This window comes from Silurus meridionalis, chromosome 26 (assembly GCF_014805685.1).
Source record: "Silurus meridionalis isolate SWU-2019-XX chromosome 26, ASM1480568v1, whole genome shotgun sequence".
NCBI classification, from domain to species: Eukaryota; Metazoa; Chordata; class Actinopteri; order Siluriformes; family Siluridae; genus Silurus; species Silurus meridionalis.
Window position 1 is genome coordinate 11,890,087 of NC_060909.1, and position 26,208 is coordinate 11,916,294.

The 26,208-nt window shown below is 37.1% G+C and overlaps 1 protein-coding gene across 3 annotated transcripts in view; it reads left to right on the top strand.

Annotated features, from left to right (window-relative positions):
* The window catches only part of phkb (phosphorylase kinase, beta), an 86,409-nt gene extending 60,946 nt beyond the window's left edge, over window positions 1-25,463 (top strand). For 2 of the 3 annotated variants that reach the window (XM_046840405.1, XM_046840407.1), the window contains 17 exons: window positions 5,800-5,855; window positions 6,653-6,746; window positions 11,592-11,675; window positions 12,366-12,470; window positions 12,582-12,664; window positions 12,742-12,832; window positions 13,298-13,356; window positions 13,496-13,658; window positions 13,776-13,857; window positions 14,253-14,310; window positions 17,994-18,084; window positions 20,138-20,340; window positions 21,008-21,142; window positions 21,797-21,926; window positions 22,564-22,671; window positions 22,762-22,902; window positions 23,816-25,463. In XM_046840405.1, the coding sequence (XP_046696361.1) occupies window positions 5,800-5,855; window positions 6,653-6,746; window positions 11,592-11,675; window positions 12,366-12,470; window positions 12,582-12,664; window positions 12,742-12,832; window positions 13,298-13,356; window positions 13,496-13,658; window positions 13,776-13,857; window positions 14,253-14,310; window positions 17,994-18,084; window positions 20,138-20,340; window positions 21,008-21,142; window positions 21,797-21,926; window positions 22,564-22,671; window positions 22,762-22,902; window positions 23,816-23,953 (1,821 nt within the window). In that variant the 3' untranslated portion in view covers window positions 23,954-25,463. Of the gene's footprint in view, window positions 1-5,799; window positions 5,856-6,652; window positions 6,747-11,591; window positions 11,676-12,365; window positions 12,471-12,581; window positions 12,665-12,741; window positions 12,833-13,297; window positions 13,357-13,495; window positions 13,659-13,775; window positions 13,858-14,252; window positions 14,311-15,312; window positions 15,404-17,993; window positions 18,085-20,137; window positions 20,341-21,007; window positions 21,143-21,796; window positions 21,927-22,563; window positions 22,672-22,761; window positions 22,903-23,815 lie in introns of all 3 variants that reach the window. The other variant, XM_046840408.1, reaches the window with a different exon arrangement.
* The last annotated feature ends 745 nt before the right edge of the window (window positions 25,464-26,208 follow it).

Below are 26,208 nucleotides of genomic sequence, written 5' to 3' on the forward strand. Positions count from 1 at the left end.
CTGGTCAAGCGTGTTGTAGGGAAGTCAGAAACACTAATTCTGCACCCTTCTATCAGTAATAAATGGTTGTCTTGCAAAAGCACTGCCAGTCTTAATTCTCAAATATTTTTTATTTATTCTCAAGGTTTTTTCCTTCAGACACAGAAATGTGAGTGGAGTATCTATAAAATAAGTTACAGGAGGCCTTCATACACACAAAAAAGCACTCTGAGCCATATTTTCTAAGCATGTTTCTCCGTCACATAATACACTTGTCCTAAAGCAATGGCATATACCAATTATTTTTCCGATATTTTTCCAGGTCATTGCTAAGCATCTTTTATTGCACCTCTGAATGATAGAATGGTTGAGGACAGCAGATTTATTTATTTATTTATTTATTTATTTATTTATTTTGATGGAATGGAATGACTGCAGTGCATTGTGGGATGCTGTGCATTAAAAAAAAACTCCTGAATAAGTGTATTTGGAAATCCACGATTATGCTTGCATACTAAATGTGGGTGGAGTTTAGTGTTTTTTTTTTGTGTGTGTGTGTGTGTGTGTGTGTGTGCGTGTTTGTGCGCAGTTAGTTTTCAGTTTGTGTTATGTCGCACATCCACGTCTCGGTTCCTCCCCCGGGGCTCCGTCGTTCCCGCCGTGTCACGTCTGAGTGCTTTTAATTTGTGCTCGGCTCGGCTTCATTAGGCCGCTCATGCGGGAACTTCAGACCGAACTCCATTTTCACAAATCACGTTCTGCTTTGTCAAATTCAGTCGTGAGGCTTTTTATACCGCTCTGCATGCAAATGGATTAGCCTAAGTGGACTGTTTGACTTGATGAAAAGGCCTTGCTGTGGTTATTTATTTATCATTGGCGGTTGGGGACCAGGGTCACATGAGCGACAGAGAGCTGCGCTTTGCATAGTTCTCTCTGTTTCTACGCCTGTCTTCAGATCGATAGCGTGGTGTGGGTTGAGATGTAATACGGCTCTTTCTCTGTAAATACATGTACACATCCAAATCTTGCTCATAATCCGGATATAATCCAGATAAACTGTTTTCTGAAAGGAATTTCTGGAGAATCTTTTAAATTTCGAACCTTTAGATGCATAAGGTTAATTTTTTTAATAATTTGACATTTTCTAAATATTATTTTTAATTATAAAAGAAAACAGAATTACGGTAGGAATGAATATATCAGTTTAGCAGTCAAGATCGGACACACCTTTTTTAGAATTTTTTTTGTAATTATTTTTATTATTATTATAATTATGAATATAATTATTATAATTATAATAATATTAATATTATTATAATTATTTTTATTATTATTATTATTATTATTAGCTTATAAGGAATAGCTCCACATGTTCTGAAAATACAAAACGTTTTGTTGTTTGTTTTCAAGACTGATCGCATACATATCTGGTAATAATATTGTATCCATGGTATAAGATTATATAAGAATAAGATTTTATTTGTCACGAATAGTTATATACAAAATACAACTTATTAAATATTAACATTCATGCATTTGTTTTATTGTAAAAAAAGGTGCTTGTGTTAGAAATTGTTTGTATTTTTTAGTGGAACGTTTAAAAAACACAAATAAAATAAAAATAATTACGAGAATTAAGTCAAAGCAGGTTTTAGTATTTTTTTTTTTTTCTCTCTCTCTAGGTTTTCTTCAGACACAGAAATATGAGTGGAGTTGTGGAGTATCTATAAAATAAGTTACAGGAGGCCTTCATACACACAAAAAAGCACTCTGGGCCATATTTCTGAAGCGTGTTTCTCCCTCAATACACTTGTCCTAAAGCAATGGCATATACCAATTATTTTTACGATATTTTTCCAGGTCATTGCTAAGCATCTTTTATTGCACCTCTGAATGATAGAATGGTTGAGCTCAGCAGTTTTATTTATTTATTTTGATGCAATGGAATGACTGCAGTGCATTGTGGGATGCTGTGCATTAAAGATAACTCTGGAATAAGTGTATTTGGACGCCCACGATTATACTTGCATACTGAACGTGGGTGGAGTTTAGTGTGTGTGTGTGTGTGTGTGTGTGTGTGTGTGTGTGTGTGCGCAGTTAGTTTTCAGTTTGTGTTATGTCGCACATCCACGTCTCGTCTAGGGGTTTCTATACAGTTCAATACGAGCATCTGCTTCTCCACAGCACGAGTGAACAGTGGCTGCTAAGGTTTGAATTTCCGTTGTTTGCATTTTTCTGGGTCATCAATGTTAAGCTGCATTTGAGCAATATCACCTAAAGTTACAAAATACGAAGGTCACAGGATCCCCAGTGTTCCAGTCGGTGCTGCTACGACTTTATTCTTGTCTTATTTTTTGTTTGTTTTTATAAATGGCACTAAAACTTCCCTTTTGAATGGGAATAAAATGGCACAAATTGTCCATTAGTGAGACATAAAGGATTAAAGTCAACATAAGAAGGCTAAAAAAAAAAAAAAAAGTATACTGCCCCAAAACCATGTGGACTTCATATATGACTACTGCTAATAATAATTATAATAATAATAATAGTTTTTACTTATGCATTATTATTATTTTTGTTAGTAACATAACCTTTGCTGTTGCTTAGCAGCTTGTGGTCAGGGGAATGATGCATATTTGTTGAACACATTTCAGCCAATCAGATCGCAGGATTAGAACGAACTGTTGTTTAATGTGTAATATAGCGCTGCTTTTGCTGGAGTTTTGTGTCTTGTGTCTTTCATCCTTGTGTGTGTGTCTTAACCCTGTTTGTTGGTGTGTTACACGTCCTCATTGCTTTCTCTTGTTTGATGCATCATACAGTCGTCTCCACATCCTACATAAATCACCCTGTGCTGTGAACCCGATGACTCCGACGCGCCGTGTATTTTCTTTTGAAAGTGTGTCGGGGTTTTTTGCAGTGTGTTTAGTCATTCTCGTTGGCTCCCTGGAGTGTGTGTGGGAGGATAGCAGTATTTTCTAAAAATGTCTCTGAAATTGTCTTCATTGAGCCACACTGAACCTCAGATAAACACTTAATGGAGGTTGTACATGCTCTGAATAACAAAATAATCTTAATTCCTCCTGTTCCTGACTAAGTACATATAGGAGTTCTCATAATACACCTGAGGGGAAGAAGATTTGGGAAGATATGCTCTAAATCACCATGTTCAGCTACTCCAGTGATCTGAATTTCATGTATATATTACCTAGCTGTCTAACATTATTTTGTCCTTTTTCTTTCATTCATTCATCCATTTTCAACGGTTTACTTGTAACTCGCGTCAACTTATTTATTCATTGACGCTGTGCTGCATGTCTGCACTTCGCCACCTTGTCCCTGTTTGACAATGATTTTTGTTTAAAAATTCTTTAGAATTCAATATTCTGAGAAATACTTAGAATTATGGGTAATGCAGATGTCGGTTGAGAAAGTAACAATATTTTTATTTTTTATTTTTATTGTATTTTTTATTTTTGGTTGCTGTCTCATTAAAGTTTCCAAAATGGCTGCGGCGCTGATTAAAGCGCACGTGTGTATCAGCAACGCTCCAGAAAGAATCTGAAACATTCCAGAAAGCGTGTTTTCTGTCCGTCTCGACGAAAATATCAAATCTATCTTTTTTTTTTTCCCGAGCGAGCTATTCAGTGGCATGCTAATGAATCCCATTTCCTCCGTTTTGTTTTGCATCTGCTAGCAATTAATCAGAGGCGATCTCACTCTCTCTCTCGCTCTCACACACTCGCGCGCACACACACACTCGCACTCAGACACACAGATGCGTTTAATAGCATCGGGGCAATAAAACCAAGTCCTGGCTTTTTTTCTTCAAATGAAAGCCTTTTACTAGCAGAAGACTCACAACTGGCATCTGGCTTTTTTTTTTTTTCCCTTCCCATTTTCATATTTAGTCATCGGATCATCAGCTATCAGCAGAAAAGGAGATCAATTATTTGTTTAACAGATAACAGGCTGTGATTTCGTTAGCACATTAGCGCATTAGCAGATCTCCGATTTAAAAAAAAGTTTTCTAATAAAACACAACAGATGCAGGAAAAGAGAAATTATTTATATATATATATATATATATATATATATATATATATATATATATATATATATATATATATTTGTTTTTTTTCTTTTGTTTTTGGCTAATGATGCACATTAGCCTCGCTGTATCAGGCAACACGTCACTGTCATTTTCAAAACAGTTACTGTAGCAAGCTAGCTAACACATGCTAAGCATACCATAATAACGTAAATTCTTAACCTTCAAACAATTTCGAGAGGATTTTATTTTCTTTTTGTATTTGGCATTCAAATTAGTCACTGCTAATGCTATCTAGCAGACTAACGTTGCTAGCTGAAATGAACCAAAGAAGAATTTTAGATTTTATGTACAGTTTAAAGGTTTGTAGTATAAGCTAGCCAGTTACATTGGCTAGCTGGACCGGTTCTTACGTGCTTTAATAATATTAAAGTTTAAAACTACACTAACACTAGGCAGCTAGCTAACACAAGCTCGAACAAGCACGTTCTGTAACTTTTACTGCTGATAATGTTTATAGGTGCCCAGCTAATTATGTCATATGGCAAAATGACTGAATTTATTAGCATTTTTTTGTTTTGTTTGTATAAATCAATTTCTGGCTAGTTAGCTAAAACAAACGGCTCTAACGCTATGTCTGACATTGATGCTCATAATTCATAGAATGAACACGACCTAATGTGGCATTCTGTTTTGTCTGCCGCTGATATTTGTCCCCCGTGTGTGTGTGTGTGTGTGTGTGTGTGTGTGTGTGTGTGTGTGTGTGTGTGTGTGTGTGTGTGTGTGTGATGAAAAATAAGCCAAAACTGTTTGGTTTAAATTATCCATTTATCTTCCCTTGATTGTGGTTTTGTAACCATGTGTATTATCAGCATTTTAGCCAGCAATTACATATTATTTTGCTTTAAAACCTAAAATAAATGTTCTCAAAAAATGTTCTCTTCAGAGAGCTTTGGTCAACAAGGACAGTTTTGTTCTCTAATGTTCGCTAATTTTATTTTACTATACTAAATGGTATAAAGTCCAGTCATGTTATCTGGTTGATTTTATTAACAGTGAAGATTCTGTGTAAATGAAATTCTTTCTGTATATGAAACACTGGAAGACCTTTTAGAAATCCAGTCAGTTTTTTTTTTGTTGTTTTTGTTTTTTAGATTGAGAAATCTATCAGGTTAGCATTAGTTAGTAATCATGTACACTTTAATCCTGTCAGAATTTCCGGCTAGTTAATATTATTATTAATTTTATAAACCTATCCAATAAATCTGTTTGGTTAGCTGATCATGCTCACTGATCCTAGTCATCCAAAATAGTGCTTTTAAATGCTAAGCTTTACACTTAGCACAATGCTAATGTTTGTCAGCTCTGAGGTAAGTACGGCAGATTTTATTTTTCTTTCTTATGGCGATTTTAGACGCTCGCAGATGGACGCCACCAATCAGCAGCTCATTATTGTACTGAAACGCAACTCATCTGTGTGCACTAATGAGCTGAAATGAGGGTTTGTTCATCATCTCTTTCACTCCGTCATTCCTTTTTCTTTCCTCTTTCGTTCTTTCTTTCATTCTTTCTTAACTCCATCCCCGGTTGTGATGTTGATGTTGGTGAGCTCTGAAATGTCACAGACAGTGTTTTATCCCTCAGGAAAAAGCACTCGCTGTTTTCTCCATCATGCTACACACAGAGAGAGAGAAAGAGAGAGAGACAGAGAGACAGAGGGGCGGATAGAGAGAAAGGAAATCTGATGAGTGTGTTGTTGTTCTCCGCAGGGTCCCATCGAGAATGATGTGGTGATCCACGTGGCACTTATCGCCGAGAGTCAGAGGTACAGCCATCTCTCTGATGCTTTCTCTTTTATTTTTTTTTGCTCGTTCTTTACATCTCTATTTCTTTTTATCCAAAATTATTGGCACCCCTTTGAAAACAAACCAAGCATACAAGACAGGCCTGTGTGTATCCAGTTGTTTTGTTTTACTTTCCAAATCCAGCATTAGAAACCTAAGAAACACTTTGAATTTCTTTTTCTTTTTTTTCCAGCACAAAACAGGTAAATAATTCCTCATTAAAATATTGACTCATTTCTAATTGTTTCCGTCTACACACAAAGCCTGAGAATCAAGTATTCATGAATCCAAAAAATGAAATAAAAATGCCACTGCAGGACATTTCAGCATGAGCCAAGTCGAGTTGCTCTGTTCATAAAAGATCCGCATGCACAGAAATTAATGTTCGGTGATTCAAATGTTCTCCAGTTGCAGTGCCGGGAAAATTTTGCTTTGTTTATTTGTTTCGTGATTTTTTTTTTCCCCCTTCTTTAAAAAAACACACAGTGATTATAATAGCAGTGTTTTAGGCACTAAAAAAGAATCTGTAATCTGTTCTTTTGCTAACCTCCAAGTAGACTGACTACTGAGTCATTGTTTATACATGCATTCAAGATCGGCGTTTTCAGGATCGTTCATTTTGAAATGAAAAGTGGAGAATTAAGGGAGAGATGTTCTGTCTTGTTAAAATAGAAAATAGAAATGCAAGAATACCAGACAATGAATCATACTTTAAGCTTAAACGTGTGTGTGTGTGTGTGTGTGTGTGTGTGTGTGTGTGTGTGTGTGTGTGTGTTAGGTTGCAGGTTTTCTTGAACACGTACGGCATTCAGACTCAAACCCCTCAGCAGGTGGAGCCCATTCAGATTTGGCCTCAGCAGGAGCTTGTGAAGGTACTTTACACCTTTCATGGTACATTCATTAATCAACGCAGGAGATGAGCTCACATGATCAATTTAACAGCCACACGCAAATCCGACAAAAAGTGCAAACTTAAAGGTAAGTGATAGTTAAAGAGTGATCAGTCTACACACTTCCGAATCAGACCAATGTTTATAAACCATATCTTTTGGTTATTTAATTTAAAATCTCGAGACAGAAATATATGTGGTTCTTCACTTCACACTCTGCCGCATCAAGATGTTGAATACTTTTTCCTGTAACGCAAGACCATGTGCCTAAGTGCTTTTTATTTTCTCTTACAAGACAGCAATTTGCAGTTTTTTCAATGAATTTTGAATAAATATCTCTTTGCACAAATTTTCACCAGAGCATCCATTACATATTTTAGAAAAAATATCTTTATTCACATCTACATTCAAGAGCTGCTACTGTAAAAACCACCAAAGCATTTATATAAATAATTATATAAATGATTTGCAGCTATGCTCCAGTCAGAAAATGATTCTGATCAATCATGAGTGTGTGTCGAATGAAAACCTTTAACGTAAATTGAAGCATGTTATATTTGTATTTGCCAAATTAAAAAGGTATTGAGCAGTTGCGCGTCTTCGCCGAGAGAGCTGATAATAGTGGGTGTTCATTTTTATTGGGAAAGACGTTCAGTCAGATATTCCGATAGCAGGCTGTATATCAGTGGCTGGAATTCAGGTTAATGATTACCCAGGACGTTAGCCTGCTAATTATCCTCTCAGTCATAAGCACTGAGTCTTAAGGAGTCAAACTTCTCTCACTTCATCTCCTCTGCACTGTAGAGTGGATTGACTGTGGATTTGCTCTCATGTGTACAGTTCAAAGCGAAGGTTTGTGTCTCCCTAACTTTCTGGGTGAAATGCAGTCTGTCTCATTAAGAAGCAAGCAACACCTGTCGTACTCACAGAAAACTCCACATCTCCTACTTATAGAAAACCCCACACTTGTCCATCTTCTTTTACTTCTTATTTAACTTCCGGCTTCTCCAATTAGGGGTCGCCACAGCGGATCATCCGTCTCCATACCCCCCTGTCCTCTACATCTGCCTCTTTCAAACCGACTACCTGCATGTCTTCCCTCACCACATCCATAAACCTCCTCCTTGGTTTTCCTCTTTTCCTCCTTTGTGGTGGCTCCATCCTCAGCATTCTCCTACCGATATACCCCATGTCCCTCCTCTGCACGTGTCTTATCCGTCTCAATCTCGCCTCCCTCACCTACAAAATGTCCTACATGCGCTGTCCCTCTAATAAACTTTTTTCTAATCCTGTCCATCGTTGTCAGTCCCACTGAAAACCTCAACATCTTCAGCTTTGCTACCTCCAGCTCCACCGCCTGTCTTTTACTCAATGCCACTGTCTCTAAACCATACAACATCGCAGGTTTCACCACAGTCCTATAAACTTTCCCTTTTACTCTTGCAGATACTCTTCTATCACAAATCACTTCTGCCACTCTTCTCCACCCACTCCACCCTGCCTGCACTCTTTTCTTCACTTCTCTAACACACTCTCCATTATTTTGCACTGTTGACCCCTTAGGTACCTGAACTCCTCCACCTTCACCACCTCTTCTCCCTGCAACCGCACCACTCCACTTACTCCTACTGACTTTCATTCCTTTTCTCTCATCACAATATCATTTGCAAATATCAGACTCCTGTCTGACCTCATCCGTCAACCTGTCCATTACCACTGCAAACAGGAAAGGGCTCAGAGCCGATCACTTTACTGCTGTCACACTGTCCTTATACATGTCCTGCACCACCCTTACATACTCCTCTAACACACCTGAATTCCTCATACTATACAACAGCTCCTCTCTCTCCACCCTGTCGTATGCTTTCTCTAAATCCACAAGCGCACAATGTAACTCCTTCTGACCTTCTCTATACTTCTGTATCAACATTCTCAAAGCAGATAATGCGTCTGTTGTGCTCTTCCTCGGCATGAAACCATACTGTTGCTCACAGATGGTCACCTCTTCTCTCAGCCTGGCTTCCACTACTCTTTCTCATAACTCCATGGTGTGACCGATCAACTTAATTCCCCTGTAGTTGCTGCAGGTCTGCACATTTCCCCTATTCTTAAAGATCTGTACCAGCACATACTTTTCCATTCCTTAGGCATCCTCTCGCCTTCCAGAATCGTGTTGAACAATCTGGATAAAAACTCCACTCTTTCCTAAACATCTCCATGCTTCTACTAGTATACCATTTGGACCAATTGACTTTCCACTCTTCATCCTTTTAATAGCTGCTCTCACTTCCTCCTTACTAATTCACTTCCTGCTTCACCTGCTTCCTGCTTCACCACATCATCCAACCTTCTCTCTCTCTCTCATTTTCCTCATTCATCAAAGTACTCCCTTAATCTTCTTGACACGCTCTCCTAATTAGTCAACACATTTTCATCTGCATCCTTTATTGCTCTAACTTTCAGCACAAATAGCTTCTCATATGCCTTTTTTTCCCAAGCTTTTGAAACATCCATTTTGGCCTGCTTTCGCATCTCCTTGTGTTCTTGCCTACTTTTCTCATCGTTTTGCCAACCTCTTACTCCTCATTCTTTCCTGTACTTCCTCATTCAACCACCACATCTGTCATTTCACCACCAAGTACCTTCTTATCTCTTTTGCTTATCACTTCTGCAGTAGTTGTCCAATCATCCAGCACCACTTAACCACCACCGAGCCCCTGTTTGACCTCTTCCCTGAATCCCACACTACAGTTTTCACCATCTTATTCTTTTATCAGCCCTCACTCTCCTCCTCTTTCTTCACCTCCAAAACCATCCTATAGAACACCATCCGATGCTGTCTAGCTACACCATCATCTGCCAACACCTTACAGTCCCTAATCAAATCACACATGTCCCATTCATGGAAAAGCCCACACCTGTCCCACTCACAGAAAACCTCACACCTGTCCCACTCATAGAAAACCTCACACCTGTCCCACTCACAGAAAACCTCACACCTGCCCTACTCATCAAAAACCCCACACCTGTCCCATTCATAGAAAACACCACACCTGTCCCATTCATAGAAAACACCACACCTGCCCTACTCATCAAAAACCCCACACCTGTCCCATTCATAGAAAACACCACACCTGCCTCACTCATCAAAAACCCCACACCTGTCCCACTCATAGAAAATTCCACACCTGTCCCAGTCATATAAAACACCACACCTGTCTCATTTAAAAGCAAGTCCAAAACTGTCCCACTAATCGAAAACCCCACACTTGTTCCAACCTAGAAAACCCCATGTCTTTACCACTCAAGGACAAGCCAACACCTGCCCCACACACTGAAAAGCCTAATCCTGTCCCATTTAAAGACACTCTCTTTAACCAAAAAAACCCAAACTACTGTGCCACACAGACACGCCAATATCTTTATTATATGCTCTACTACAGGGCACTTGTTCCACCTTAATATATCCAAATCTATCACAGATGTCCTTTATGTGTCTTAATCAGATCCACCCTCACTGATACTCTCCTTCTCTACTTTTACCAGTCTAATAAAACACTATCATTTCTGTATTTCTTTGCAGTTTTTCAAGAACAAGGTTTTGTGTGTGTGTCTGTGTTTCTAGGTAGCAAGGGTTTTTTTTGTGCGTTTGTGTCTGCATATGTATCTGTGCGTGTCTGCGTGAGACGTGCTAAGCTAAAAGTCTCAGATACACACAGCTCCATCTAGTGGTGCTATAATATCATTACAAATTCTGACAGCATACACACCAAGCAAAAGAGACACACACTCACACACAAAGGTTTCCCTGCAGAGATATGACGACAGAATATAGATTTTATACAGCAGTGAGGTTCAAAACGAGTATCTCCTTCCCCTTGCTGCTCTTTTCTCTCTGTCCATTTCTCAATTTCTGTGTCCTTCATTTTGTCTCTTCTTTTTTTTTTCTCTCTCTTCTTCAGTCTTTCTTTTGTCTGTGTATGAAATGTATGTAGTATAAAGGCAGTATGGAGTTTAGATATAAAACAGCAGGTATGACTTCTCTGATCACCGATACGAGTGATATCACTGAAAGAAAAGATGAGATCTGAGCAGAGAGAGAAACAGAGAGATAAGATGTCTCTGAGGAAGGGAATGTTAATCTGCACATAGCCAAGATGGCTGACACATGGATCCTGCAGTCACATGAAGCAAAACTTGTGCACGTCATCAGAAAAATGTAAATAGTGGAGGCAGTATGCCACATCGTGTCTCCAGCTGACTAAACAAACCTTTTTGTTTTGTCTCAAAATCCATGCGTCTCTATTGTAGACCGTAAATGACTACAAACACAAGTCGTTTTCTATTTAGCTTCATGTTTGAAGTTTAAAAGCCCATTTCTATTCTAGCAAAAGCTCCATATTATGTACCATAAGGTCAGGATTATTATTATTTTTAAATTCTTTTGTAATATGGTTCATGACAACAATCATGACAACAGCCTAAAGTTTCAACACTGTTTTGCATGAAATAAAGGTTTTACAGTACATTTTTATTATGGGATGGACAGGGATGTTTTGACCCTAACATGAAATTAATCAGACACCACTATTACATGCAGTACACCTGTGCTTTCAGGTCTTTTAAAGCTGAAAGAAGGTCTTTGTGCAGGTGAATTTTTGTAAAACTCTATATTTTTCTGCTGAAAATGATTTTGTCTTACTACAGAATGTGTGGGTTTGTGTGCTGCATTCTTCGCCTTAATCGATTTCTATATACAACTGCAGATTGTACAGTGTGTATCATGCAGAGCGTACACATGCTGTGTGTATGTGTGTGTGTTTCCAGGCATATCGTTTCCTGGCCATCAATAAAAAGCTCGGTTTAAGTGGGCGTCCGGAGAGACCGGTGGGCTGCATCGGGACCTGTAAGGTACACTCTCAATCACACATGTACACACACGTATACACACACAAATACACTGGTCTATTGGCTTCATCTCCTGAAGCTGTACTACAGAAAAAGCAGTGTACAGTTGACAGTGAGACGGACGCAGCCGTTTCTTTTTCTGGAAGCGGTTGTCACGGCAACAATAAAGCACCGCCTATCCTACACATGTTCAGAGCCCCTCTGAAGCCGCTTTGCTTAGAGGAACACTGTAGAAGGTGAAAGAATCCATCACTTTTCAGCTCTGTTCAACTTGTTTTAAGCATTCTGCCAGATTATTAAAATATAGGACACAAAAAGACATCATGAGGATGCTAAAGTTTCCCTAAACATAAATACATACAAACCTGATTTAGGGGCGGACCTGGAGAATAGATTTCCGTGGTGTCACTAAATAAGCTTCATCACTGTGGACCAATCACGTCTAGAATGAGAGATTTAAGTCATGGAAACGATACAATATACAATATTATGGGTTGTTACAGTAACACCAAATTACATGCTATGTAGTTTAATTAATATACACTTAGCTAGCTAGTTAATCAAGTTACCTAATAGTAATTATATTAAGCAGTTAGGGATGAACATGGGTGGGTTTCCTTATTTACATATTCATGCATATTCTTCCCTGGAGGGTCATAGAAAATTTTTATATATTGTTTTCTATATTATCAGATTTATCGGATCCTGGGGAAGACTGTAGTGTGTTACCCCATTGTTTTCGACCTCAGCGACTTCTACTTGTCTCAGGATGTTATGCTGCTTATCGATGACATCAAGGTGAGCTGTACTGATGTCACACTATGTCAAACATACAGGTCTTAAACGCTGTTCAAGAAACTTTCAAACAGATTTTTAGAGATTTGTGTGTTTGTGTGTGTTTACGTACAGAACGCCCTACAGTTCATTAAGCAGTGCTGGAAGATGCCAGGACGCCCTCTGTTTCTCGTTCTCATCAGAGAGGATAACATCAGGTACGACTTGCTCCATAACAACTTTGCAATTGCATTTAATATCCTTTAACTGTTTAATGTCTTTTTGTGTTCTATAGGGGGAGCCGCTTCAACCCTGTCCTGGACATGCTGGCCTCGTTCAAGAAGGGTAACATTGGAGGGGTCAAAGTTCACGTCGACAGGCTTCAGGTCAGCTCCTGACACTAATTTTTTCACAGAAACAATGTCCAGATAGATATGAGGAAATTAGATGTTCAGAAGTAACAAAGTTTTCATAGCAATATAAAAAGAACAGATATGCATTTATATACTGTATAATATCTTTAATATACAAGTGATTTATTATTGTCAAAATATGAATGTGATAATGAATCCTTTTTTATACTCTTTTGATATTTGTCAGCTGTAATTGTGTAAAACTGAACTCCTTGTTTCTTAATCAAATGAAAAAATGAATAAACAAATAATGAATGAATGAATGAATGAATAAATAAATAAATACATAAATAAATACATAAATACATTCACTGATTAAGATAAATATTGTAGATATAAGACTATGATGCTGTTTGTATTTCTAAATGTAACTAGTACAGTGTATTCAGTGTGTGTGTGTGTGTGTGTGTGTGTGTGTGTGTGTGTGTGTGTGTGTAGACTCTAATCTCTGGAGCTGTGGTTGAGCAGCTGGATTTTCTGCGTGTCAATGAGGCAGAGTAAAAACCAGAACTTAACATTCATAATTACATATTATTAATAATAATTATTATTTAAACATTTTTAAAAATCGTCAGCAGTGATGTGTTTCTTGTGTAACAATCTCCGCTTTGTGACTCGTGTTTCTCCTCCTTAAAGGATTCCCGAGTTTAAGAGTTTCGAGGAGCTGGAGTTGCCCAAACACTCGAAGGTGAAGCGTCAGGCGAGCACACCGAACGCCTCAGACCTCGAGCAGCAGCCCGAGATCGACATCGACGAGTGGAGGAACAAACCCACAAATGAGATCCTTCAAAAGTTCAATGTGAGTTTCACATTAGTGATTAAAGTGATGTAGGTCCATCTCGTACACCATGTAAAGTGTGTGTGTGTGTGTGTGTGTGTGTGTGTGTGTGTGTGTGTGTGTGTGTTTTCCTGTCAGGACTGTGTCTGTCTTGCCAGCCAGGCGCAGCTTGCTAGTATTCTCCTGAAGAAAGAAGGTCCAGACTTCTTCAGCAGGGATGGTACCAATACACACACACACATGCACACACACACACACACACACACACACACACACACACACACACGTGTATATATATACACACACACACATGCGCACACAAATACTGAAGTAAATAAAATAAAAGTAAACAATTAAGTGGGTCTAAATATGTTACTTTAAGGTGCTTTAAAAATTAAATAATTATGTTTATCTAATCTGTAAAAAAAAAAAAGAACATTTTTAACTAGTTTTATGAACAATAACAATATTTAAACTAGTTCATTACTTAAAGCCGGGGGTTTTTATACAAAAAAAAACATAAAAAAACCATCTTATGACCAATCAGATTTCTAGAATTTATATAATATAAGTTGATATCGTGTCTCATCTTGTTTTTCTGTTTTGCGTCTGCAGAGTACCTGAAGTCTGAGCTGGAGCGGATCTACAGGAGAGCAGGGAGCAGGAAACTCTGGTCAGATTTCATTTCTTCACTTCACACAACAAAACACACACTCTAACTACTTCTAAATTCTCAGAACCTTAATTAAATTATTCAGCCAAAAGTATGTGCCCTGAACATTCTAGTCTTATCCAGATTTATTCCAGATAAAAAACCTCATATGGGTGTAAGGGGTCAGGGGTTCACACACCATGCTGTACCTTTGGCCATTTAGTGTATTTCAAATTGTTATTCTTTATAGTCACAGATCTGAACTTTATAAACTGAACATTCGAAGAGCTTCCACCAAAGGACATAGTCACAAACCAGCTTTACTATTTAAATCCATAAATACAATAAAATCTCAATAAAATCTGATACCATTGCATCCTGAGCAAGTGTATTAGCTAATTATGTTTTTATGTACTTAATACCTTCATTAGTGCTTAAAAAAAAAATAATAATGATAATTACTAGAAGGTTTGTATCAGATTAACTTCAAAACCTATGAATAGGAAATATTCTAAATAATAAATACTTTACTTTTTACAGAATTTCACCGCATTAAACGTGTAAATAAAATAATTTATTTGTAAAGTGGAACAAAAATGGTCCATTGAGATTGCTTGGTATTTTTTTGGTCAAATCTATTCATTGATTTATTTGATAATGGATATAAAAAGCTTATTAATATCAATGAATATATATAAAAAAAATAAGCACCTGTTCATATAAATGGAAATGAACCACTGGCTTTGAATTCTATCCAAGAGAAAGTGTCTCCATGCACTTATTCGTAAATTGAATAAATAACTAAATAAATAACATTTATTGTCGGTTTAATTAATTGAGCTTATCAGATGTGCTGCAGCGGTAAATCACAAATATTTAATTAATAACACAGGGGGCGGCGGGGCAGCAGCATGCTGTTTCCACGTATTTAAAAGTACCTTGTTTGTTCTTTTTTTGTCTTTTTTTATTGAAATCTCCTGTAAAAATCCATTCATTTTTTTACGACATGTTAACTCGCTGTAGGATGGCGGTGCGTTGCGCAGCAGCCGCTATGCAGAAGTTCGCCAGTTCTATAGCTCCCCATATAACGACCCTGTTGGTCCATGGTAAACAGGTAACGTGCTGTCCGAGTGCCTCTGCTGCTGCATGCTTTATTATATGTATCTGTCCAATCTGTGAGTTAAACATCACCAAGTTTTACATTAACAGGGAGCACGCTTCACTGATGAGCTGTAATGATGATGATGATGATGATGATGATGATGATTCAATTACACAATAATTTACATACTTTGTTATAGGGGACTTAATATTAAATCAGTAGCTGAAGCTAATAATAACAGACCTGCCAACATTTTGTGCGTTTGCACTCAGTTAGTGTACTTTGATACCACTTTTTATAATGAGCTAAAGTGACGTGCAAATCTGGAGTTATTTAAATGAATTCTGTAGGTGGCTCTGAAGGGGAAGACCCTCAGTGCACTTATTAAAAATATTTTGGTTTAAACTTTTTTTTTTATCTAAATGCTGTTTTTCTTTAGTAGTCTTATATTTAACATTTATGTAAAGAGTCTCCAGTGTCAGCACTTTTTAACACATTAATGGTGCTTTGGGAAGTTTTCCAGCACTAGAAAGATGTTCCCAGTTTACGCTCTGTGGTATATTGGTTAATTGACTGACTGTTTTTTTTCTCCCTGGAGAAACAGAGATTCAGAGAGACCTACTGTTGAGGGAATGACTACAGCAAGAACAGGAACCAACTTCAATCTCAGTCATTCAACAACATAAAATCAAACTATATACGTTAAAAAACGCGTGACTCGTGTAGACGTGTGGTTTTTCCTTATGTATAAAATATTCAAAAATATTCAGCAAATTTAACTTTTTAATCAGGAACCACAGGTTATTGCTATTTTGTGTTGGCAGCTCTGAAATAAAAAATATAATCATAATAACAATACATTTATTGAGTATTTAGCAATAATTCAAAGTAATTTTTTTATTCTGTTTAAAAATTCACCAAAAAATTTTTTAAATCTGCAGTCAAGTAAAAATTTATGAAGGAAGTAATGGAGGGATCAAGGAATGGCCAAAAAGGTTTTAATTTGACTTAATGCAATCATTTCTTTTTAATTGAATGTAACTTTATTAATACAAATCATTTTTGTCTTTTTCATTTAGTGAAGTGTGTTCAATGTTGTGCTGAACTTCACAACCTCACCCCATCCCCTTTGCTCGTTTTAATATAATTTATTACATTTTTTAATTTGAGAGAGAGAGAGAGAGAGAGAGCTGGGCGATATAGAAAAGATATGAGATCGATATTTTAAGGAAAATACTTTAATAACAAAAATGTGCTAACAATCAGGAGTACATGGTTATGATTTCCTTTTTTTATAATGAGCCTCAGTTTATTATCCAAGAAGGATTGAGTTTTTGTGTGAGATTACATATTATATTATGTTACATAAAAGTTTAATTAAATTATATAATACATAAAAAAATAAAGAAATAGGTACAGCGATAAACCAAACCACAGAACAACAATCGCCGCCTCCTGTTTTCTGCTCTAAATGTGCTCAATTATATATTTTTTCATAAAAAAAATATAATTAGTGCCACTTATTCATCGTGTGTAAATTGAGATTATCGCCCAGCTCTGAGTGGATGTGTCTACTACAGAAAGCACAAATTTCACAAATCACCTCAATTAGTGAACATTAAAATACCTATGCTAGGGACTTTTATACGATTTAAAGGTGTCATTTGAGAATTATTCATTGAGACTCCGTAACTGTTGGACTTGATTTCCCACTGCACGTTTGTCATTCAGCACCGCTTCCTGTCTGAGGGACAAACCTGAGCCTGCTAATGGCTCATTGTGACTGCACGCTGTGTAGGGAGCGCTCGTTAATTTAGCCGGTTATTGAAATTCTCGCATGGTTGAGCGACTAGACGGAGGGACATAGGGACAGCGAGCAGCCTGTGATGGTGGTGGAAATAATAACAGCTCATAGGAAAGCTTTCAGGAGGTTCGAATCATTAGTGTTCCGATGCTGTTTCTTGCACCAAACCAGTCGCAGGTTATATCAGGACTAGCGAGCACAACGTCGTGAAGTTTACGATCTACAGTTGGGCTCAATTTTGCTAATTATGCTGAAAGTTAGTCACGGTTAGAAATGCCACGTTTTACTGAAAGCTTGAGTATCAGCTGATAATGATACCCATCAGATTTTTTCCCCTAAAAACGCTACTTCAGAGACGGATGATCCGCTGTGGCGAGGAAGAAGCCAAAAGAAGAAGAAGAAATATATAATCATTTTTTTTTTGTTTAATATATTTTTTAATTCCACTTCCTTTGCAAATATATTTAAAATAAAAATTTTATTATAAAAATCAAAATTATACATATTATAATTACAAAATTATATAAATTATATTATAGATTATATACATATATGCAACAGATGCAGAATCCAAAGTCATCTTTGGCCTATTTGTTTGATTCTGGGTATCTGATCACTGCTGTCTCGTCTTCCAGTATTAAAGACTTTCACGAGTTTAAACTTTCACGTAAATTAATATCTCATTCTAGCGTTCCACTTTCACAATTTCCTGCTGTTTTAAGGCCTGATGTTTTCCTGTTCAGCCGTTCAGAGCTGTGAGTGTTAACCCGTGTGGGATGATGTGTTTCTGTTCACCAGGTCCGTTGTACGTCTCGCTGCCAGTCTCTTAACTAAGCTAGTGGACAGCCTTGCTCCGAGTATTACTAGCATTTTAGTGCATGGCAAGCAGGTAAGTGGGAACCGAGGTCAGGAGGCCAAAGAACGAAACGTTTCAAACTTTCTAGTGGTAGAAATTGTAGAAAGATTTCTTCTATAACTTCTTAAAAAATGAATAAATAAAAACATTTTAATGTTCACTGATCATTTGTGTGTTGTTCATGCATTTATTTTTCACTTAACTTTCAAAATTGCATGATTCAATTAAATAAATCTCTAACAGTCTCTACACTGCTAACCCAGAATATCACACTGTTAATGTAACTGCTGGATTGTTGTTAGGGGTGAGATGATATGGCGACGAGGGTGAGGTGTTGGTGTACAGTAGAAAAATGAGCAAGATAGCACAGAGGGATATTACAAAATCAGCTAAGTCATTGTGCACTGTACTCTCCATTCAAAAATGTGCTCTCTTTTTCTAAACACTACAAATGTGTGAGCTGACTAGGGGTTACACTAGGATTTGTTCTGACTTTCTTTTTCAGCACATACATTGGGCCTCATTTATCAAGCACCATGTGTAAAAGCTGTTATGGCCAAACCCAAATAAAAATTGTACAGGTTACGAATATACTGGAGTTTTTCTTCGTTTATTTTTAGCCACCCTGCCAATAAAGCTCCATAAAAGACAAAGCTTAGAGGAAAATGGCAGGTAAATGGTTAAAGAGCACCTCCTGAGTGTGCTATGCAGTAAATATTACAGTAAAGCAGCTCATCCACTGCGGATACCACAGACACACAGTAACTCCACCTCCTTTTATAGATTTAAAAAACTAATTTTATTTATCTATATTTATGCTTCCATTTCAAGTCATTAGTATGAACCATTTAACTTGCACAAAATGTTTATTATATAGGTGTGTAGTTTTGAGGATCGAAGTAACTTGAGCGTTTATAAAATCACAGGAACTCATTGACAGTTTGAGTTCGATCAGGGTTATATCAGTGATTACCCTGGTATATAAACTTATTTAGACTCTGTACTGAAACATTTATCCCCAATTAACAGGATTTCTATAGTTTAATTGTTACTGTGAATTATTTATGAATACATTTGTTGATATCCAGCAGGATAAATGAGGCCGAATATGGAAACTATGCAGTATAAAGGTCTGTTTTTGTGCTGAAAGATTCATTTAGCTGATTACAGTAGATTCATCAGGCCTTGAGATTCTATTTACATTCTCTTGTTAGTTCTATTTATTTTATATCACATAACAGTACAAAGTTGACTGATTCATTCTCTGGACAGTAAAGAAACATTCTGCAGTTTTGAGAAAAGAAAAAAGTTTGTGTGTATGTGTGAAAGAGAGAGAGAGAGAGAGAGAGAGACTATTAGAGATGAATCACCATAGCAATATATGGTCCCACCCCTATACAGCACAGATTAGATATATGTGTATATTATTTACTATATACTGTACATTCTCTGATGTGTCCTGTGCTCTCTCTATTCCAACTCCAACCACTTATTATTTATTTATTTATTTATTTATTTACATTCCCAGCTTTATACCAATTCAGGCCTCTTTCTTCCCTTCTGGTAGTCTTGCATTGATTTTATTAGAATGAATCTGCACTGGAGGATGGAGTCTGTCTATAGATTGTGTTCCTAAAACTGTTTTATTGGTTTAATAGTCTGAAACATAGTTTTGTTCTGAAATTGGGTCAGTCTACATCGCCAGCGGAGGTCTGAGCCATGCAGGCTGTGGTGCTTAAGCCTTAGAGACGAGACATACAAAAATAAAAAAGGGATCAAGACCTTCTGTGGGTTTTTATGCTCACAAATCTACCTGCTTTGTGTTTTGCACAAATTGCAGGTCACGGGGTTGAATTTAAAAGCGCTCATGCTAGAATAGTAAAACGCTGACGTGCTGACACGCTTTATTCAAATGAAGAAAAAATACATAGTTTAGCAGGGGGGAAAAAAAATCGTTTGGCTTTTGCAAGGTTTTTATCAGTTAGGTGCAGAATTCGTTTGGAGAAATCAGACGCATCAGAGCATGGACGTAATGACACGTGATAATCGTTTGCATGCTACCCACTTGTTTTTTTTGCTGTACCAGGTGACTCTGGGTCTTTTTGGACATGATGAGGAAGTGATCTCGAACCCGCTGTCTCCGGCCGTCATTAAGGACATTATTTACAGGAAGTGCAGTCCTCATGGTGAGCGAGAAGCCGTACTGCAGCAGGAGCTCGTCATCCACATCGGCTGGATCATCTCTAACAGCCCCGAGCTGTTCAGTGGCATGCTCAAGATCCGCATCGGGTAACAAAGCGCCGCTGTAAACCGGTCCCGCTCATTAAACAACCCACTGCATTAAAACTTTAAACGACTCATTCACAGCCCAAGCAAACTGCATGACATCGAAAAGAACCGTTTCTAGTTACACCACAGCCACGTCTTTGCATGGTGTTTTTTTAACAGCAGCACTGACAGTGTTTCAGCTGTAACTCCAAAGATTTATATTATTGAGCTGTTGTTCTAAAACCTATGTGCGTTTATTTATGGAAGGAGTCTCCAGTGTTAGCACTTCTATGTAAAAGCTACATGTTTTTTTTTTAATATTATAAAACATCGTCAAAATCAGTCTACTGTGGAATAAGAGAAAGAAAGTGTAACGCAGTTATAGGAGAATAATAAACCTCAGTGTACTCACAATGTCTCTGCTGCATAACAGTAGCGGATTGTTGATTATTTTATTTAACAGGTCGAGACACAGTGATATTTTTTACCTTTAAATTAATGAAAAGTTTTACATGCATCGTATTTTTCTCCTTAGTTTGTGTCAATTGCATCAGTCATAGAGGTGTTATGCAGTTAGATGGTTATAATGTGCAAAAATATAAAGTAATGAGCAATGGTATGTACCACGGTGAGAATAAGTGATGGTTTGTTTAATAGTGTGAATAAGAATTTATTATTTTTTGTTCAGGTGGATTGTCCAGGCCATGAAACACGAGCTGAAGATCCGTGCAGGAGACATGCCAACACAGGACATCTACCAAATGTCACCTAGCGATGTAAAACAGCTGCTGTTAGACGTGCTTCAGCCTCAGCAGAACGGCAGGTGAAAAACGTAAACCTCGATCATAAAGCACGGTCGTCCGCTAAAATGAAACTTTTCATGATGAACTCGGGTCAAGTTCAGTATGACCATGAACACAGAATCTTCTTAAAATTCAAAATATTTCCTCTGCTCGGGTCCTAGATTCATGACTTGTGCACGTGTTCCTGGTTTTTCATTCACGCATGGTTAAAAACTTATCGATCACGTTTTTCAATGTGACACCATCTGGTTCTTTTTTCCTTTATATCCCTGCTAGTTTATTCATCATAATAATGACATGTCATGTCTGGAGCACTTTAATTACAATTTTCCCCAAAGTTTATGAAGGTTACTAATTAATTTTGCTGAACAAATATTGGCTCAGCTTCGTTTCTCTTCAGCGTAATGGAATTTGACTGTATCTTTCAGCCTGTCAGTCGCTTTAAACTGCGTGGAAATGTTCTACTGTTCTATACTTTTCAGGAAATTTACTACCTGTGTGAATACATTAACCCTGCTGAAATGAACTATTTTGTGAGGGTTTGGTCAAAGTACCAAATTTTCCTCTATTTATATATATATATATATATATATATATATATATATATATATATATATGTATGAAGGTTAGTAAAAACATGATATAAATAAAAACTTAATTTTTTTTTATATCAGGTCGTGTCTGAATCGACGTCAGATTGATGGATCTCTAAATCGTACGCCGCTAGGGTTTTACGATCGCGTCTGGCAGATTCTGGAGCGGACGAGTAACGGCATCATGGTGGGAGGCCTTCACCTGCCTCAGGTAAAATCCTCGATGTTCCATTAGAAAAAGGCTTATAGCTTTGTTACAGTTGTTTTAAGGGATACTATGTAATTAAGCATTTTGACATTATTATCCATGAATAATTTATAGAATAATGCGTAATCAAGTCAGATTCTTTTGTACATCATCTTCAACTTTTTGGAACTTCTTGGTTTCTCAGCTGAAGTTTGATGCAGCATCCATTCAGAATTTTGTGCACATAAAGCAGTTGTGTTCTTGGTTAATAATGCACATTCCAATGGCAAAGTTCACAGGCATTGATGTATTACAAGAATACAGACCGAATCGGTTAAATAATTGATATGGGAGAGCTGGCTGTGAGTAACTGAGAGGGCAGTTACTTTTTGACATTGGGGATCTGGTTGTTGGGCAAATTCGTTTCTTAAAGAAAATAACTATACGTATATTTTTCTGTTTACTCCGGTTACATTTCATTCAATAATCTAAACACAGTCATCTCTGCAAATGTGGGGGCAAATTCCTTAGAAGTCTTCTGGTTTATGAACCTTCTAAGAATCTTGATTTAAAATAGCTTGCTGAACATTGTTATATATTGTATAACTGATTCTTTTTTATTATTGCTGATCTTCATTACACGCCACTATCCACTCTTTAGCAACCAACTCTGTCTGATATGACCATGTATGAAATGAACTTCTCCCTGCTGGTGGAGGATACGCTGAAGAACATTGTGCTGCCTGAATACAGACAGATCATTGTGGAGGTAAAGCCACAGGACTTGTTGAAATATTACAGGAAATAACAGTAAAGAGTATTTTGTGTGTAAATGTGCTTATTCTCTGGTACTCCCCAGCTCCTGATGGTGGTGTCTCTGGTGCTTGAAAGAAACCCTGAGCTGGAATTTCAGGAGAAAGTGGATCTGGATCGCCTAGTAAAAGAAGCCTTTGGTGATTTCCAGAGAGATCGAGGACGAGCTGATGCAGCTCAGAGTCAGGTGTGAAAGCTATCATCACAATCATCAGCAGTGCTTTCATCAACATCATTATCAATACCAATATCATCACTATCGCCATCCTCACCACTACTATTAGTATCACCAATATCATCACAATCTTTACCACCATTACCAGTTTCACATCAACCATCACCATCTCCTTTATCACAATCAACATCAATCACCAATGTCAATACCTTTACCACCGCTACCACCGCCACTATTCACATCATTACCATTATCAGCATCATCATACTCATCTGTATTCTCAACACTATCTCCATCACAGCTGTCAGCATCATCACAGCTATTACATCATAGGACAATCGTCACCATCATCACTATCATCACTATTATTAGTATTATGAACCACTCACACCATTCCAACTAACAACATCCATGTCTTTACCACCACCAGCACCATTACCACCCATACTACCACTGTCTCATCACTTTTATCACTCTCAGTTCCCACTAACACCATTATCACCATTACCACCCATACTACCACCATCACATCACCATTATTACCCTCAGTGACCACTAACACCATTACCATCAATACTACCACCATCACATCACTATCATCACCCTCAGTTACCACTAACACCATTATCACCACCAGTATCACCAATACCACTTATATAACCACTAACCTCTCACCATTATTACAATAGATGACCACGAACACCATTATCACCACCAAGATCACCATCAACACAACAATTACCACCAGCGTATTCAGAATCACTGCCATACATCAACATCATAGCCATCACCATTACCATTATCACCACTTTATCACGATCATCTCACAATTATCACATTCTGGTTATATTAATAATTATTTACAATTATTGACCATGTAAATAATATAATAATAATGATGATGATGATGACATTGATGTTACAGAAGGAGATGGAGGCGTTCTATAACACGCCTCCACTGGGGAAGAGAGGAACCTCCAGCTACCTGACTAAGGCCGTGATGATTCAGCTACTACAGGGGGAAGTGAAGCCCAGCAAGGACGACCCCTGCTCCGTCAGCTGAACACACTTTCATTTTTACCCTATTCTTTCTATCTTACTGCCTTTACATCTGTCTCTGTCTCTCTCTATCTCTCTTTATCTCTTTAACTTTTATCTTGCTCAACCATTTACATTTTGAAACTGTACTGTTACACTGGTTTGTTTTGTTCTTTTTTTTTTTTTTTTTTTTTTTAAAAGCCCAAATCTTGACGTCACCTCTTGACCATCTCATCCCACACCTTCCTCATTTTTTAGCTTCTCTTTAGTTTACACCACATAATGATTTAGTTTATTGATTTGGCCTCTGATGGGCCAGTTTACACCGCTAACAAAAGAAAATCTGTTATATTATAATAGTATAAAGCAAAATATTATCAGTAACCGCCATGAAAAGCAGGATTTTAGGAAGCATGTGTAGCAGAAATGTACAGCATCTGTACATACAGTTCCTTTGACTGTTGTTTCCGGTATGGCTCTGGCATCAGAATACTGTAAAATATTTACATTAAGATTAAAAGTGTAAGCGTTTCCTGGGAAACAATAAAAATAGGCTAAAGCGATTGAACTAACAGCACATCAAAGTGAATATAGTAGGAAAGAAATGGTTAATTGTAGTTACAATCATTTATTTATATGAAATATTGCGATAAGATTGTAATATGAGATTACGGGTGATACAATTTTAGCAATAGTTTTATTTACACACACTTTAAACACACTCAGACTTTTACCCTACACGTCTTACTCGTGTCTGCTGTATAAATTTGTCTGGTTTTTTTTCGCTTTGCTTCTATATGGTGGACCAAACGTGACAAAATGAAATACTAATTTAATGCTTATTATTTGTCATTAGTGGGGTTTTTTTTATTGTTTTATTTATACAGGAAAACAACATACCAGCAGTGAATTCAAAGAAATAAATTGTACAACTTTTACGATGCGATGATAAAGAACACGCTGAATATCTTCAGTATGCTGCTGTAAGTTAGATGTTGGAAGGGGTATCGTTTTTGGCACGTTTGGTCCACCATATATAAATCCACACTGGTACATCAGCAAGATTCTAAAAAACAAACACTGTGAACAGAAAAGTTCAAAGAACAGTTTTTTTTTTTATTCCTGCTTCCGCTAAAGGAATTTTCCATAGGATGTTAGGATATATGTATGTTTCTCCACGCTCTCTGCATGTGGATTTTCTGTTGCATGATGGTGATTTATATGTAAAACGGATCCATGAGATGTCTGAAGTTCAGCACTTAATTTTAATACAACATAAAAGGTTATTCTACAGTTTTGTTTAAAAAAGGTTTTTGCCGATTTAGTTGACCTTTTATAGTCCTGAAGCTTCACATGAATGTATTAAAGCTGTGTGGGAATTATTGTGTGTTTGTGTGTGTGTGTGTGTGTGTGTGTGTGTGTGTGTGTGTGTGTGTGTGTGTGTGTGTGTGTGTGTGTGTGTGTGTTTTCTCACCCTGAGGATATTTTACAGACTTTTAAGTGTAGAAATGAAATAAATGCTAATCTGAAGTGCACACAGAAGTCTTCTGGTCTTTTTATTTACTTTCAGAAAAGATTTTTGTGTGCGTGCGTGTGCACACAGCTGATAGATGGAATAGGTTAAGTAACTGTGCCAATAAAAATGTTTTAAAAAGAGTGCAAAAGTTTCAGTTTTGAAGACAAAATTAATCTATTTTACAATTGATATACAAAAAATATAATTAAAAATCATGTAAATAAACTACTATTACAAAATATCCTACTACCAAGATAATTTACCATATGATATGGTTAGATCTATATAAAGTTGATGAAGAGGTTTGGGATATAAAAGCTGATAGAAGCAGGAAAGCTTCCTCGTTATCTTGCACAACAAAGAAAAAACATTTCTGGAAGCATTTTATTACTATTTCATGAAAGTAACAACAATTACAGGATGACTGCACACAAATGCAGGCAAATTGAGTTTAGTTTTAAATGATTTTAAAACAAAGCACAATAGCCAGCTCCATTGGTTACCGTGAATCACAAACATAAGAAATATAAATACAAATAAATGAAAAATTGGATCAGATTTGACCAAAGCCATATGAGCTTTATCTCTTTTTGGTATTCTGGTACTGAAAGAATCTACTGTACAGAGCAGTGATGAGTCATTAAAATCATTTCCATCTTCCATTTCATTTTTTCAGCTTTTATGCACCATTTTAAAGACAAAAGTCCAATAGGCAATGTTATAGCCAGTCCCTGCATGGTGCAGTGGTAAGCACCTCAGCCTCT